General features: G+C 45.3%; 2 protein-coding genes across 5 annotated transcripts; one reads left to right on the forward strand and one right to left on the reverse strand.

The window, feature by feature from the left end:
• Positions 1-234: 234 nt before the first annotated feature.
• On the reverse strand, positions 235-6,074 carry cdk9 (cyclin-dependent kinase 9 (CDC2-related kinase)). The gene is made up of 8 exons (XM_068705684.1): positions 5,936-6,074; positions 5,689-5,802; positions 5,103-5,184; positions 3,382-3,472; positions 3,115-3,281; positions 1,425-1,596; positions 799-947; positions 235-720 (listed from the first exon to the last, which is right to left on the reverse strand). The coding sequence occupies exons 1-8, from the start codon at positions 5,974-5,976 to the stop codon at positions 355-357; spliced, it is 1,182 nt and encodes a 393-aa protein (XP_068561785.1). The 5' UTR covers positions 5,977-6,074; the 3' UTR covers positions 235-354.
• Positions 6,075-6,340: 266 nt separating this feature from the next.
• Positions 6,341-15,779, forward strand: fpgs (folylpolyglutamate synthase). 4 transcript variants are annotated; one of them, XM_068705680.1, is made up of 16 exons: positions 6,341-6,377; positions 6,832-7,028; positions 7,593-7,721; positions 7,832-7,885; positions 8,088-8,152; positions 8,648-8,762; positions 9,425-9,502; positions 9,836-9,897; positions 11,333-11,435; positions 11,903-11,980; positions 12,080-12,239; positions 12,342-12,473; positions 12,856-13,006; positions 13,300-13,375; positions 13,937-14,003; positions 14,585-15,779. In XM_068705680.1, exons 2-16 carry the CDS (start codon positions 6,879-6,881, stop codon positions 14,953-14,955), a joined length of 1,791 nt encoding a protein of 596 aa, XP_068561781.1. In that variant the 5' UTR covers positions 6,341-6,377; positions 6,832-6,878; the 3' UTR covers positions 14,956-15,779. The 4 variants fall into 4 exon arrangements, with proteins under 4 accessions (XP_068561781.1, XP_068561782.1, XP_068561783.1 ...); XM_068705681.1 differs by having other exon boundaries at positions 12,080-12,227; XM_068705682.1 differs by having other exon boundaries at positions 6,342-6,377; positions 12,390-12,473.
• Positions 15,780-16,823: the final 1,044 nt, after the last annotated feature.

Genomic DNA, 16,823 nt, shown 5'->3' on the forward strand with positions numbered 1-16,823 from the left:
GTGTGAAAATGTAAAAAAAATAAAATGCCAGAATCTCTCCTAAACTGTGTGGCCTGGAGTGAACGGAGCCGAACACCAGAGTCATCATTACCTGGAACGAAAGCACAGCGCTGGAACATGATGGCATGGCATGGCCTGCATAGGGCTCTGCATGAAGTGAGCATTAAAGTCCCGATCGATCAAACCCACCCACCCCCACCCCCACCCACACCCACACCCACACCCACACCCACACCCACACCCACACCCACACACACACACCAACAAAGGAATGTGGAGCCTCCTCAATATTCGGCTGGTTGGGAAATTAAGTTGTCACTTGTGAGAAGTACCGTCCGTCCGTTTCTTCAACCACTAAAACACTCGGTCAAACTCGGTCTGACTGGTGGTGGCTGGGTTTCTGTTCTGATTGGGCTGCTGCTGTGGCATGTGGCCTCTCCGTCTGGGCGGGGCCAGATATTCAAACATGGAGGTGTTGTGGGTGGAGAGCATGTTCTTCAGGTCTGAGGGCATGGGGTCGGACCAGAAGAAGTCGTGGTTGAGCGCGTCGTCGCTGTCTATGCGCTGTGCCGGGTCCAGGACCAGGAGTTTGTCGATCAGATCCAGGGCGTACGGGTCTTTGACGTAAGCTTTGAGACGATCCTTTACTTTCCTCTTCTGGCCTTTGGGCAGCTCCATCTTCTGGTAAAGCTCATACTTCTTATCCACGCCAGGCCACACCTGATGGAACGCCAAAACGGTTCATGATCGACACTTCGGGGTTCAGATCGAATCCACCTCAGTCTAAACTGATCTTACCTCAGCAGTGATGGAGCCACAGAGCTGGCTGATGAGCGTGAGTTGATGCTGCTCAGTGTTGCCTTGCATTATGGGACTTCTGGTCCACATTTCTGCCATGATGCAGCCTGCTCCCCACAGGTCGATGGGGGGGCCGTAGTCTCGCTCACCTATCAGGAAAAAATTATATATATATAAAAAAATATACTTTTCCATGCGCTGCATCAACGTAGTCTGATGAAGACTCCTTCCACTGTTACCAGTGACAACAGACTTCCAAAATAATAATAATTTTAAAAAAACTGCGTATAAAATAATTGTCAGCGTTAATTAATTAATGTGATAACGAGATAATAGCGCGTTAAGTTGCCCAGCACTCATTTGAATTCATTTGTGATGCACTTGGTAGACTCAGCATTAATTCATTACTGAATGCCTCTCTGACATTTGATGACAATAACTGAATTGACACAGTAGCACTCTGAATGTAATGGCTGCACACGTTGCTGATTGGATGCTGCTGCAGGACCAACCAACAGATCAGTGAAGTGAACCGCATCCATGACTGGACAGCAGTGGACATGAAGGACAGCACGTGCACATTTCTGCCCATGTGCATCGCTGCGAGGTTTCTGGTGGTCTCTTACCCAGCAGCAGCTCTGGAGGTCTGTACCACAGTGTGACCACGCGGTTGGTGTAGCGGTTCCCCTGGCTGTTTTTAGCCAGACTGAAGGCTCGAGCTAAACCAAAGTCCGCCAGCTTCAGGACCCCGTCTCTGGTGATGAGCACGTTGGCTGCCTTCATGTCTCTGTGAAGGATCTGATCCAAGAGATGCAAAATAATGATGAAGCCCACAAGACATCGAACCAGTGAGAGTAACAAATGACATGAGGTGGTATTTCCTGGGTTTAAAAGGTGCAACAGAATACAAAACACCCAGCCACCTGCTTTAGAGATGGGGACAGCATGTCTCCTCTACGGGGTCCATACCAGCTAAGCCTACAGCCATCGGCTCTAAAAGAAGCCAAACACTAACGAACAGCAGGGCAGAATAGGTCCATCGCTGCTCACTCTCAGTGATGCTGCCATTATACAGGTCATCTCCACGTCAAACATTCATAACGAGACACTGACCAACTCATCCTCGTTGATCGACCGGAGGAGAGCTAGTGACGGCAGTAATGTTGACAGCAGCAGCTGTTATTACCAGGTCATCAAGTTACATTGTGGTGCGTTCAAGCTCCATTCAGATAAAATGAGTATTGGACAAAAGTAAATTATACTGTGATGTGTTCAAATGTAATCTTGTCAAATGTAGCTTTGGTGAGAAACTTGAATAAATCCAGATGTTTGAAGGAGATGTTTTCACAACAACATAAATAGATATTAGAGATGAATTATGAGCTGCTTAACTTCTTAACACTAGCTCTAAGAAGCTAATAATACATGTTTTAAATGGATAATAAGATATTTCTATCAATGAAAATACATTTGAATGGTGTATCTCAAGGCACCATTAGCAATATTAACACTACAGATGACTTAAAGTAAAAGGAAATATTTGGTAATAAATATTAGATTTCAGTGAATCATATGAAATTCCCTCAATAATGTAAACTTGACCTCCCTAATGTAAAATACAAAGGAACCCTGTTGGCTTCTTCAGTCCACTAGAGGTACTGAGTGGTTCCTGGTGCGGTCTAGGCTAAAGTCAGCAGAGGTGGACTCTGTAGACTGTAACGCAAACACTTTGGTTTGTCATTAGAGACATGTCTCTATGACGTGTCTTTAGAGACACGTCTGTATGACGTGTCTTTAGAGACGTGTCTCTATGACGTGTCTTTAGAGACATGTCTGCATGACGTGTCTTTAGAGACATGTCTTTAGAGACATGTCTGCAAGACGTGTCTTTAGAGACATGTCTTTATGACGGTGTCAGTCCAACATGTGGTTGCACTGAAAATGACTGAAGTGAAAACGTTATCTTATTACATAAAACAGATTATTTGAAGTTTAAAAAAAAGTTATAAAATTGCAATGTTTGATATCGTAATAATGTTTGTTTAAAATTGCAACAACATTGTACTGTTAGGAAGTAAAACTATAAAAGCTTTCAGGAGCTTTGGGGCTGAGTCTGGACCTCAGTAGGGGGTCACAGTATGCAAAATGTGTTATAGATTCTATGTTTAGAAGTTTGAAGTTTTATGTAGTAAGGATATTAAATGATATGGTATCAGTGTATAGTGAGCTACAGACCAGTGGGATCAGTTCAGTGTGGGCCTGCCATGATGTTCAACATACACATCTGTCAGAAGAACCACCTTCATCAAGCCTCACCTTGTTTCTGTGGATGTAGTACAATCCATTGAGCAGCATCTGCATGACCTTCTTGATCTCTGCGAGGGTGAACTTAACGTTGGCGTTGCTCAACAGCCCGGCCAGGTCATGCTCACAGAAGTCAAACACCAGGTAGATGCTGCCTTTGTATCTGTTGAACTGAGTCGCTTCAAGAACAACGACAGGGAACATGAAAAACAACCAACCGGCTTCCTGCTCCCGCCGATAGAGAACACAAACTAAACGAGGACAGAGACGGACACCAACCTTTTGTTCTGCAGATCTCAATCAGGTTCACCACGTTCTCATGTTTGAGCAGCTGCAGGATCTTGATCTCTCTGAGCGCTGTGATTGGGAACTGAAACAAAGCAGCCGGAGAAATCTCCTGTAACGACTGAAGAAACTGACGCTCAGTTCTCTGAGCCGAGACGAGCAGCACGATGAGCACGCCATGTATACAATATGTTCCCTGTATAACAAACACGCTACCGTCTAGTCTAATCACACATAACATGCACAGAATCCCTGAAACGATAAGCGACAAAACCAAAGACATCCTACAAACTCATTCAACAAAACAATAAGCACTAGAACAGGAGCAACAAAAGCATTCATAATCTGAAACAACATCTCACAACAAGACTAATAATAAAGTTTGTGCAAACAGAGAATAAAGTATATCAGTGAAGTCAGTAGAATTTTCAGCAGCTTGTGTGTGTGTGTGTGTGTGTGTGTGTGTGTGTGTGTGATTCCATTGCTGCTGCATGTGACCAAACTCCCGTCTGCCCTCTGATGCCTGCGCTCAGACAGAATGGAGTCACTTCAGTGACAGCTGTTAGTCTATGAACTTACTTTTCCTAACTCTGCTGACCTCTCACTAGCAGGGCTGGTTCTGTTGTGGAACCAGTTTAAAGATCTGGTGCAGGGGAAGACATCCTCACCAAATAGAGCAAACACCTACAGTGAGGGCTGCTCAGGCTGCATTGGACCACGTCCTAGAATGCGGGGGGTGCTAGGATACATGGACCGTGGTTCTACCTGGACCGTGGTTCTACCTGGACCGTGGTTCTAACTGACACTCAGTTACTACTATTATTATTATTAGTCACGTTTCTATTACCACTACTGCTTTTATCATCATTATTAATGGATTTAATCCACTGCTACTATTATAAGTGATCATGATTAGTGCTGCTATTACTCCTCATCATATGAATCAGTGATGTGATGAATGTGTAACTCTGCACACATGACGTCGATCACACGCGTGTCCACAGAGGATCCTCCTCTGTTGCTCTCCCTCAGGTTCCTTCTTCTTTATGTCTCTTTAAAGACAGCAGCTCATGTTGGAGACAACAGATCAACTCCAATAAAGCTCCGCCTACCGACCAATCAAAGCTCGGTTCATGTAATATTACACAATTATGAAGAAGTTTAATCATAATCCAGACTGAAAGTAACAGTTTAAACATGCGTCAGTAAATCACTGACTGTGAATGTGTAAAATAACAGATTTATAATGTCACTGCTTCATGTAGAGCACGATAGATCTGACTGTGATTACATGAGTGTGTTGTTAAATAAGAAAATATATAAATCTGTAAAACATTGCCACACACACCATAAGAACACATTAACAGAACACACTGATGTAGTTAGTCAGATCTATCGTGCTCTACATGAAGCAGTGACATCATAAACACTGTCAGTCTGGATTATGACTTAAACTTCTTTGTATTTGTCAAATATTATTTTCTTCTCTTCATTTGTAAAATGAAGAAAAGATGAACTGCTCTCTGAAACACACCCTGGTGGTCCGTGTACAGCCCGTCTTCATTGATCATGTTTCTTATCCCATCGGATCAATTTAGTGACTTCACAGTAATATAATAAAATAAGACCTGACTCTAACCAGAACGAACCTGTTAGTCATGAGTAAGAAACACTTAGGCTGACTCAACAACGGACTACAGTGAGTGATACGTTACCCCTTCTTTCTCATTCTCCATCAACACCTTCTTCAGAGCCACCTTCTTCCCCGTCTGTCTGTGCTTCGCTTTGAACACTTCTCTGTGAAGAGAAGCACAACGAATCACACACTTTACTTAAAAAAAGAGAAAGCAAACCTAAACATTAGGATCATACATTTAACATATAATGCCAACAGTCATTTCCACGTAGATCTTTATTATACAGTAAATACCTAAATGTTTCTTTTAAGGTGATTAGGGGAGTCGTATATAAACTACAGAGCACAACGTCCCTCTGGTAACTATACTATTCAATCCACCAGGCTAGGTTCTTTGACAGTCAGCTACATTTAATAAAGTCTCTGAACAGGTAACTGTCCTGAAATGACCTTTGAACAGCTGTCCACGAGCAGAGCAGCGGTGGGCCCAACTACCTCAACGTTACTTGTCCACTAACAAGCTAGCTAAACACAGCTAACGTGAGTCCTTCTTACGGTCTGTGCGTTAACACACACACACACACACACACACACACACACACACACACACACACACACACACACACACACACACACACACGTAGATGTATTTTGGGGAGACTCACCCAAAGGTTCCTTGTCCTATTTTTGCCATTTTTTCGTATTTGGAGAACTCGTCACAGAAAGGAAATTCAACTCCATCGTAGTACTTCGACATGATGGCGGCCTCCCGGTCGGGCCTGAAGAGACGTTTCATTAAATAATGGAGCATTATTGTCAGAACACGAGCGACATAAAACACGACCCACGGTAATCACATTACTTAAAACACTCGTGTTTTAAAAGCGACGCTGTAAACCGATATATTCTTACTTTTCAGCCCCGCCGGCGTTGCTCGTCTTGTCTCGCTGCATCTCTGCGACCCCGCTGAGTGTGCTGCGTTCATGTGACACTCAGACTCCTGGACTTCAGCAATGTTATGAACTGTTTCTTTAATTTATAAACAATACTAAAAATACAGATGTATAAATACAAACACCCCCTCGTATTGTGTACACAGAATGTAATTCAATAAGACGTAAAATAATCAAAGTATTATTTCTAGTCCAATCGTTTTTGTAAACGTATCATCAAGTCAGTGACGGTACTTGAAGGCAGCAACATGGAACGACTTCAGTGGAGAGCGACACCCGGCGGCCCGGAGGAGTACTACCGCCTGCATCCATATCCATCCATATTTGTCGTGGCACTACTTAATGTGAGGCAATTATGTCCTGCGTCAGCGTGGGCAAACGTTCGTCCCACCAATCAAAAGGTAGGCAGATCATGTTGTTTTTATCTTGAGTGGATATTACTGTGGCTGTAAATATAACGAGCATCACAGGCATCATCATTCAAGGCAAGTTATACTTTCATTTTATTTCATAATGACCTGACAGTTTCCCCAAATATACGTGCTCAGCAAAAATAAATGTTAACGTGCATGTACATTCCATTCATAGTTTTTTATGATTTTCAATATTTAGGCAATATAGAAGATTAGTTAGTTAGTGAGTTAGTTAGTTATTGTGTCATGCACACACAGGTTCCCAAAATACAAACAAGGTGCACCGCTTATCAAATACAAATAATAAATAGATCAGAGATCATCTTTTTTTTAATAAAAAACTGGTTTGCAAAATGATGGGGGCTTGTCTTGACGTCATCGTGTGTGTGTGTGTGTGTGTGTGTGTGTGTGTGTGTGTGTGTGTGTGTGTGTGTGTGTGTAGGAACCTCCCATATTTGGCTGCAGCTTCCTGTGACAGCTCGACGCACCATGATGGTGTGCATGTCGAGCGTGTGGCGGCGGGGTTCCGTGTTTGCGGCGCGGCTCCGAACGCAGGACTGGGCGTGTGGTTTGGCGGGTTTTTCACACAGGTTCTACAGCACCAAGACGGCCCCGCAGATACCAGGCATGGAGTACCAGGTACGCCCTTCTACCTAGCTCTGCACCGGCTGCTAGCGAGCTAACCAGCCACCCGCGGTAGTTTGACAAGTTTGTGCTAGAAGTGGAGTGGTGAGGTGGAGAGAAACATGGCTGACTGTCTGAGACCAACGGTACGGCCGTGTGGCTGGCGAGCTGCTGGGTCCTGAGGGACTGGACTATGGACCGTCCCGGTGTTACTCTGGCAGCTGTAACGCGACCGTGTGGTGTTGCCACACTCACTGGCAGACTCACGTCAAAGTGGAACCAGAGTGCGGACACGTGGTCTGAACCTCTGATGCCACAGAGAGTTAGAGAGTTTGTGTAAAGTTGTTTTGTTTTAACTCAACATATGTGAAACTACTCACGAGCTAAACCAACATGAACGTGTTAACAGTCACAAGCAAGACACATTTATCTGGTAACATCATGTACTAAGCAACCTGTTGAGTTAATCATTGCACTAGTGTTACTGTTTACAAAGAGTGTGTGTGTGTGTGTGTGTGTGTGTGTGTGTGTGTGTGTGTGTGTGTGTGTGTGTGTGTGTGTGTGTGTGTCTCTCTGCAGGATGCTATATGCACTCTGAACACGCTGCAGACCAATGCCAGTGCTCTGGAGCAGGTACGCAGAGAGCGGAGCCACCCTCAGCTGCAGATGCAGGCCATGAGAGGCTTCCTGGAACGAGCCGGCCTCACAGTGAGTCTCTTATACTCTGGAGCAGTGACCACTTCAAGGATTACAACCGACGTGTGATGGAGTGTTTACTTCCGTCTGTCTCATCTGATGCGTTTGTGCCCGTTTCAAAGGTGGAGCAGCTAGACCATCTCAATATCATTCATGTGACGGGAACAAAGGGCAAGGTAAGCTGACCAGACAGACCGCTGCAGTGTTTCATGTGTAGCATTTCAAAGGCACAGTGAGTAACCCTTTGACCAGACAATACACAAGTGTTGACATTGTTCACATTTAGATCCTAGTTCACATTATGCAACCTCTGACGCTCTGTCCACTGTTGTGACGTGATGTGAGGGTGGCCTCTGAGTGTTTGCGTTTATCTTTCAGGGGTCAACATGTGCGTTCACTGAGCAGATTTTAAGAAGTTATGGCTTCCGCACAGGATTCTACAGGTAAAGCTGTGAATAAGAGGACTGGATACGGAGGAGGACGGTGTCAGTGCATTGGCCCGTTTAGAGTATTACTGTTTAGAACTCTATAACGGACCAGTCCTCACACAACCTCTTATCCACTGAAACCTACCTGTGACTGAAGGTGGAGTCATTGGCTGGTGGAGAAAGTGAGTTCAGGTGTGGCATCTCTCCATCAGCTGTTGAGTTGTTGGCAAAGACACCACAGGACCTTTAGTGTTTGGACTCGTTACATGTCATGTGATGAGTCTTTATTGTTCCTTTACTGTTTACTGTAATAATACTGTTGCATATTGTCAATATTAAGGCTCACATTATCAGCTGCAGATGAGTGGAGTTTGACTTGTTGTTCATTTTAATGGCTTTACATTCATTGATGATAGCACATAGTGATGCACCTTGCCATCCTGTTTATTTACTTCTCCGTCAGTCAGAAGTGACTAAACGCTCCTTCTGGTTTTTCTTTCTTGGTTGTAGTTCCCCACATCTGGTACAAGTCAGAGAGAGGATCCGGATCAACGGACAGCCCATTGTTAAAGAGCTCTTCACCAAGTACTTCTGGCAGGTCTACGGACGACTGGATGAGACTAAGGTGGGCTACGTAACGAGGTTTACACACAGACCCGTCTCTCTTTAAATGCGCTGTCTGTTTAACTGAAGATGGACTAGCCTGAAGGAACCGTGACCTCCAGACTGAGCACGGCTACTTCTTGGGTTTAATCGGTGTCACACTGTAATTGAGTCCGTAGTAAATGAAACCCTCGTGTCAGGATGAGCATGACCGTCATGTGACGGCACACGTTGGTCACTTTACCAGAAGTCAATGTGCACTTTTGATTCCTTAAATATTTTAGACAAACACTTCCTGTGTGCCGTAGAGAAGTAATGTAGTGAATGCTGACAGCTGAAGTGAATTGACGTTCATGAGGAGGTTATTCCTTAACGAGAGGTACGATGGGAACACAAACAGCTGTGGGAGTTGAGTCCTGATTGGAGTCTAAGGTTTAAGGAGACCAGACGGGTAGGAAAGGACGTGTCCTTAAGGTCTCACCTGACATGGATAGGTAGCCAATGAAGGGAGACCTCCATCCTGCTGACTTGATACAAACTTATTGTTTAGCTTTAAAGAAGAATTAAAACATATAGATGAGCATTAATCTGTTGATCTCCATTCGTGCTGAAACAAATGGTTGAATGGAATGAAGTGGTTGTTTCACAGAAGGCGCAGTGATTCCCTCTCTTTGACCTCTTCAGGACGCCCATGGAGGGACGATGCCGGCATACTTCCGTTTCCTCACCATCTTGGCCTTCCATGCGTTTCTTCAGGAGAAGGTATGCCTTCATCAGCAGGCGGCTCAATGTTTCACACAGGAGTTATACAGAAGTTATGGTCATGAGCCACAAAGGTCCAGCCTCTAGGTCTGAACGTGATGCGGTTCTACTGACTCGTCTTTAGAGACCAGCTGTTCTGGCCGTTTCTTTGAGCTTGTGTGTAACATCATGAAAGCTCAACGATGGTCCTCAATGGTTCACTGTAGACTTGAAGAGGCCTTGTGCTGCATCACTGTGTTTGATGGACAGACTGGTCCAGTCCACTAGCAGGCACAATGTTTTACTGAAGCTACTAACTTCCTTTGAATCTGAATGACTCTTCTCTTTGTCCAGGTTGATTTGGCTGTAATTGAAGTAGGGATTGGTGGTGCATACGACTGCACCAACATTATACGGTAAGACTCAATATTTATGAAGCCGTTGTTTACCTGCTCTTTCAACCTGGAGATATCTGTTTCTGTGCTTCAGATCAGACTCTTCTGAGCACAGAGTGTCTGTAGAAGAGCAATGATATGTCACTTATTACAGTGATGATTAACTGACATGTCACTTTGGTACACGGACACACAACAGCTGTAATATACCGGCTTGGACCCAATAAAGGGCTGTAGTGTCTCAATAAGAGGTGCTTGGATCAGGATCAGTCTTCATCAGAGCTGAGAACAGGTCCAGCAGTGTTACTACACCATAAGTAGACAGATTACTGTATTACTGTACACGTCTTCTTACTGCGCAGTACATCTACAGGTTCTACTCTCCCTCAGGTGTGAGAGTGAGTGAGTGAGACGTGGATTAACTACACAGCTTAACGTTGTGGCCAGTCCAGACGTACTAACCAGTACCAGTACCAGGCCCACTACACTTGATTGTGTTATAGTTTGTCATTTTGTTGAAGTGCTTCTGAGCCATACATCCCTGCTACTGTCCCATAATGAAAGTGAGGTTTCATTTCAAAATGTTTTCTCATTAAACTTTGACTTCTGAGGACAGAATCAGTGATATGTACTATGTGTAGTGAGTGATGAAGTCTGAAGCTGTTTGCAGACATTGAAGTCTATCTATGGCGAGGATCCAGGACAAACGGGTTACATCAGGTTACATCAGTTACCCACTGAGTCCTCCTCCAACAGACCGGATCCATGTTGTGCTATTTGACCAAAGTCCAAAGCTCCACTGACACTGGACTGGGTGCACTGCTGTGTTTTTACGATAACAACAAGTTCCTAGTGCTTTATCCCTGAGTGTTGTTAGACGGCTGGGCAGAGTGAGTCTCACATCTTGTTCAATTCAAACATGAAGACTGTACACACAATGCCCACACATAGAGCCTTTGTCACACTCATTTTCATGGTCCTCATGGTGTCTACGTTGCTATTTTTAGCATTTCAGTTCAGGTCTTGTTAGCTAGCATCATGGCTAAAAAGACAGACATGTGTAGCAGCATTATGTGCATCTTAAAACCAAAAGGCCTTTCTTTGAACCAAAGACATCGGCTGACAGTTACTAAGAGATGCAGCAGTGAAGTCTCCCACATCTCCATCTGAGAACATGACGGAAGATGACGAGCAGCAGCTCTGTCAGTGATTGAGGTGTTCCTCTTGATCTCTTGTGTGCATCGTTCTTGCCTCTTCTTATGAAGAAACAGGCTGAACATCCTGTGAACTATTTGATTTGGAAATATTTACTCAAAGATTTTTAATTTCTAGAAATTAATTTGTCTTTTTGTATGACATGTAAATAGTGCCTTTATCAGTGATTAATCTAACCCCAGCCCTATTCATCACTATTATCACTGGACCGATGTGCTCCCTCCTGTGGTTCTGTGTTCAGGAGGCCGTGGGTGTGTGGGATCTCCTCTCTGGGGATAGACCACACTCAGATTCTTGGAGACACCATTGAAAAGATCGCCTGGCAAAAAGGAGGCATCTTCAAGGTAATGAGTAATCCTCATAAACGTGCCACTGTGAATGAGTAATGTGACAATAAAAGTCTTACATCTTCGTCTTCATCAGCAGATGGAGTTTATGTTGTCAATATAAGCTGGGCTATTTGAAGCTCAACGATAAAGTGAAACAGAGTTAGGATGTCTTCGTACCTGAATTCAGACGTGTCTGAGGAGAACTCGTTGTTCAGTAGAGTTCTACTGCTCTGAGGAGAACTCGTTCAGTAGAGTTCTACTGCTCTGAGGAGAACTCGTTGTTCAGTAGAGTTCTACTGCTCTGAGGAGAACTCATTCAGTAGAGTTCTACTGCTCTGAGGAGAACTTGTTGTTCAGTAGAGTTCTACTGCTCTGAGGAGAACTCGTTGTTCAGTAGAGTTCTACTGCTCTGAGGAGAACTCGTTGTTCAGTAGAGTTCTACTGCTCTGTGAGCTCATTGGCTGTTAATCATGTGTTTTCAGCCGGGCGTTGCTGCCTTCACAGTGAAGCAGCCAGAAGATGCGATGGTTGTGCTCAGGAGCCGGGCCGAAGAGACGAGAGTGAGTGAGCGGTCAGCAATTGAACTCTCCGCTCCAGCTGCTCGGTTTCCTGTAATGCAGTCTAACCTGTTGTTGTTGTTGTTGTTGTTGTTGTTGTAGTGTCCTCTGTGGGTGTGTCCGGAGCTGGAGGACTACCAGGCAGATTGTGGACCTTTGCGTCTGGGCCTGGCAGGACAGCACCAGCGCTCCAACGCCTCCCTAGCCCTCCAGCTGACTCGCACTTGGCTGCAGAAAAGATGTCTACCAGGTGGGCCTGTAGGTCTGTATGTCGCATCATAAGAGAAGCTACCTCTCAATTCATAGGTATCATGAGTCCTAGAACACAAGCCAGCAGCAGTGTTGTGTGTCCATGTGTGTAAAGGGCTCGAGGCTGTCTCACGTCTCACAGCACCCTGTCCTGGCTCAACAGATCAGAGCTTCCCCTCCACCGGTGTGGAGAACACAGCGGGGCGTCAGGTGGCTTCCTTCAAGCCCAGCCCCACCATGGTGACAGGTGAGTGCTGAAGAACAACCAATCACAGTGAGATCAGGACCACGGTGTTCCATCTTTGACTGAGCATGTCTCAACTCTAATCAACTGCAACAAGACTTCTTCTGCAACATTAGCAGCTGTGAAAGTAGTAATAACAACACAGAAGTATAGTAATGGTAACAATAACCTTAATGAATTGAAGAACATCCTCATGGTTCACATGATGTCTGGTTCAATATTGATTTGGGATATTTCAGTCACAATACCAACATCTCTTGTAAATTAAAGAGCGTTTCAGAGAACTACTAGCGATGAGGAGTCCTCTCTCTGTTTCACGTCTTCAGTGGTGGTTGTGATATTAGCTGTGATATTAGCTGTGATATTAGTGACTGTTTGGTCTCAGGGCTGGCAGACACGGAGTGGCCTGGACGCAGTCAGACTCTGAAACACGGAGCAGTCACCTACTTCCTGGACGGAGCTCACACCATGCGCAGCATGCAGGCCTGTGTCCACTGGTTCAGAGACACTGCAGCGCAGCATGAGAGGAGTGCAAGGTGAGGGTCCCTCATGACACCGGTCCCTGCTGACGGGATGAGTCGCTCTGTCACACACCTGTCACTACCTGCAGAAATGAAGCACTCCAAGCCTGCTGGTTTAGTGGAGTGGCACACTTCCCCTCACAAGACCACACGTTCAAACATCATGACATGAAGCTGGAGCACAGCTGGCTCATCCTCCATGTTGCTTTCCAGAAGTGGAACTCAGACCACCTCATTGTTTCTGATACTAGAGCAGCAGACATTCTGTCACACAGCTGAACGGTGCTGATGACATGTTTGTGTTGTAGCGGACCTGTTGCCAGAGTTCTGCTGTTCAATGCCACAGGAGAGAGGGACTCAGCAGCCATGCTGAAACTACTGGTGGTGAGTACAACTGCTGTCAGCAGCACAGGGAGAAGGGCCATTGTCTTAACAGCTGTTACAGGTGCTGACATGGACATCCACCGCTCTAATATCTCATCAAACATGTAAAGATGTAGTGATGTCTACCTGCTTTATTTGGTGGTGACAAACCTGCACCAGCAGGGCCCAACGCATCAACCGCTGTTATTCTAGTAAGCACACAGCACTCTTTGAAGGAACAGTGTTGTGTTTTCTACCTTTCATGCATACATCGGTTTCTTAGCTATGAATAACAACGGGGCCATAATCACCATATTGCACCAGGAATTCACACAAATACAATTCAAAAAAGTAATTTCTATATTTTTTACTGAATGAGTAAAATGTAACTGTTTATGGATGTGTGGTTTCTGATTGGCTCTTCCTGCTCTGTGCATACATGGAATTCATCATGTGACCATTAGACAGCTGATCTTTTTTACTACTACAAAGTCTAATAGATCTAAAGTCAGCTCCAGTAATGGATGTTTGAACGAGGAACGTTGGTTCTCATGTCTTCTACTTTCCTGTTTTTCTTTTCAGCCGTGTGATTTTGACTTCGCTGTGTTCTGCCCAAACATCACTGAAGCCGTCGCTTCTTGCAATGCAGGTGAGACCAAGGAGCCGCTTGATTCTGACAGAACTGTGAAATGATGGAAGGACGTATCTGTGTTAAATCACATGAACTCGTCACGACTCCTACTTTCCCACAGCATAGTGTTGAGATTGATTCCCACTTCTGGACAGTCAGTGGTTCATTTAAAGGAATAGTTGAGCTGGGACAGAGGGTTCATCCCAAGTCTCTTAATTGCATCTCCGTTTCCCTCACTTGCGTCCTTTCCTTGCGTCTTAGTCCCTCCCACCAGGGATGCATGGAGAGATGAAAGGAAACCATGCGAGGAGAGAGGAAACAAGGAAATATGTTTTAAGAGATGTGAGACGTCCTTTCCTGAGTACCGTCACGTGAAGCGACGTCTGTTTCTGATCAGATGTGAATTGTCATTTTCAATAAGGATAAAGAAAGCCAATAGCTATTGCTGTAGATCTCTGTTGCTACAGAGAGACGTCCCTGTTCCCAGGCGTGTCTGTTAACTGTGTTTCGACTGTGTACAGTATTGAAGTGCTTTTGTGTTACAAATGAACCCAGAACCACTATGACCGTAGTCATGCCGTCTCTCCCTCGCCTCTTAGACCAGCAGAACTTCAACGTCTCGGTGGAGAACATGTTGACTCGCTGCCTGGACAACGAGAGAAGCTGGCATCTCCACCACGGCGCGGGCAACACCAAAGGTACTCAGCGGCTCATTGAGGACGGCCTGGACCCTGAGAGGAAGGCCGACACCCTGGTCTTTCCCTGCATCCTCAGCGCCCTCCAGTGGATCACCCAGGGCAGGGATTTGGTGCTGGCGGACCCAGCCGAGAGAGACTTGCCGGTTAAACCCAGCGTCATGGCCAAAGCTGCTCCGCTCTGCGATGCGGCCGAGATCCACATCCTCATCACCGGAAGCCTGCACCTAGTGGGGGGGGTCCTCAAACACCTGGACATGGCTTCCTCTAAGTAACCGGGAGGTGAAGTTCAAACGGTTTAGATAACGGCATGCTCTGCTGACGTGCATGGTCACCTTAGTGGAAGAAAGATGGTTTCTGTCTGTATCGATGAGGTGATGAGCTCATGGACAGATTCGCTCCACCCAGGTACCGTAGCCGACACTAGGAGCCCCCGAGTTCAGACCAAGGCAGCTCCGGTCCTCACCACAGCCCCAGCTTCACCCAGAGCCTTACAGACGACCGCCGAACGTGTGGAACTCACATCTTGTCTTACTTGAAGCCAAATATGTTTACATGCAATGAGTACCTTCACGTACACCACGAAGTGAGCCGAGTTGGCTGAACCAGAACCATGTCTGTGCTTCACTCGTCCCTGGTGTGGTCACTTTTTACAATATTGCATTAATTGCCCCAAAAAGTGCTTCATCGAGTTGAGTTTTTACTCTATTTGGAGCCCTTGGCTATTACCGTTCATTGTCTTTTTATTTAATTTTTATGAAATCCATTTTACATGGTTTCTACTCTTCTTTAGTTGTTTCATACATGTGGCCTACACACGTGTGTGTGTGTGTGTGCGTGTGCGTGCGCGCGCGCTCTGACTGTCCTACATACAATCACTGTATCGTTTGAAAGATATTGAAAATACTGGGTCTAATATGAACTAATTTATTTGGGTCTTAATGTTGTCATGGTGATTGATTGATTCACCTGTAACCTTTCAAATCAGGACGTGAAGACGATGCACTTAAATGGAACTTGTCACTTAATAGTGAAGATGAATCTGCTCACATCTTTAAAATGAGTCAATTAAAAATCTAGATATGGAAGCTGTCCATCATTTCTTGTTCTGTCCTTTGTGAACCTAAGGTACAGTTTTCTGATTATAGACACTATTCTCCTCTAGTCATTGTGATCAATGAGCGACCGGCTCAGTGGAGAGCAGGGTCATCCTTCCATCAGGATCAGGGTCGATCCCCGGCTCCGCTGGTCCACGTGTCCTCGGGCAGGACTCTTAACCCCAAACTGCTACGGTGTGTGAATGTTAGGTGGTCCTGATGGGCGGGGAGCACGTTGCATGGTAGCCCCAGTCATCAGGGTGTGAATGGGTGAATGTAGTGTTAAAGTACTTTGAGTGGTCACAAGACTAGAAAAGCGCTGTACAAGTACAGTCCATTTACCATCAACTATAAAAGTACTACAAAATGTACCCATCAACTTTAAGGGAAGGACCTGTTTACTACCCTTCAGAGGGACTCCAGAACACCCATCAGCATCAGTGGTGGTAGAGGGGGTCTGACGGGCAGCCTTCATGCTCCCGTACAGAACCACTAGTAGACACTGAAGATCACAGTAACATAATATATAATTATTAATAATAATATAACCTATAGCTGTATCTGAGTAGGAATGTATTGGCAGAGAAGTTCTCTGGGAGGCGATAATGTGAAGCTGCCGTTACGTTTGTTCACCTCTACAAGAGGGACTTCTGAGTCAGACTGGCCCACTGAAGTCCAGCTAGAGGTAGAGGAGCAGCCATACAGCAACAAGTTCAAATATAGCACCAACGTTATGCTTGACTGAGGTGGAAACATTGAATGGATGAAACAAAAAGCAGTGGAATCCTGACGTGGCTGAAGCCTCTGGTCCTCAGGGAGACCAGAGATGGTGACACACACACACACACACACACACACACACACACACACACACACACACACACACACACACACACACACACACACACACACACACACACACACACACACACACACACACTTCCTGTGGAACACACTCGTCTGGTTTCTATGGTGTGAGGATGTTGATCAGAGGCCCTGAAACAGGAGAGGTGGAGTACACTGTATTCTGGTCATATATCCATGCT

The sequence above is a fragment of the Cebidichthys violaceus genome, unplaced genomic scaffold (assembly GCF_023349555.1).
Source record: "Cebidichthys violaceus isolate CVI_PGR_0920_01 unplaced genomic scaffold, fCebVio1.0.p SCAF_12, whole genome shotgun sequence".
Classification (NCBI taxonomy): Eukaryota; Metazoa; Chordata; class Actinopteri; order Perciformes; family Stichaeidae; genus Cebidichthys; species Cebidichthys violaceus.

What these genes read in the sequence shown, in the direction of transcription:
- cdk9 (XM_068705684.1), bottom strand. Translation starts at nt 5,976, where the DNA reads ATGCAGCGAGACAAGACGAGCAACGCCGGCGGGGCTGAAAA. An exon ending in AACGCCGGCGGGGCTGAAAA is followed by an intron (nt 5,803 to 5,935) that starts GTAAGAATATAT and finishes ACGTCTCTTCAG; the next exon opens with GCCCGACCGGGAGGCCGCCA. An exon ending in ACCTCCAGAGCTGCTGCTGG is followed by an intron (nt 948 to 1,424) that starts GTAAGAGACCAC and finishes TTTTCCTGATAG; the next exon opens with GTGAGCGAGACTACGGCCCC.
- fpgs (XM_068705680.1), top strand. Translation starts at nt 6,879, where the DNA reads ATGATGGTGTGCATGTCGAGCGTGTGGCGGCGGGGTTCCGTGTTTGCG. An exon ending in TACCAGGCATGGAGTACCAG is followed by an intron (nt 7,029 to 7,592) that starts GTACGCCCTTCT and finishes GTCTCTCTGCAG; the next exon opens with GATGCTATATGCACTCTGAA. An exon ending in CGTCGCTTCTTGCAATGCAG is followed by an intron (nt 14,004 to 14,584) that starts GTGAGACCAAGG and finishes CTCGCCTCTTAG; the next exon opens with ACCAGCAGAACTTCAACGTC.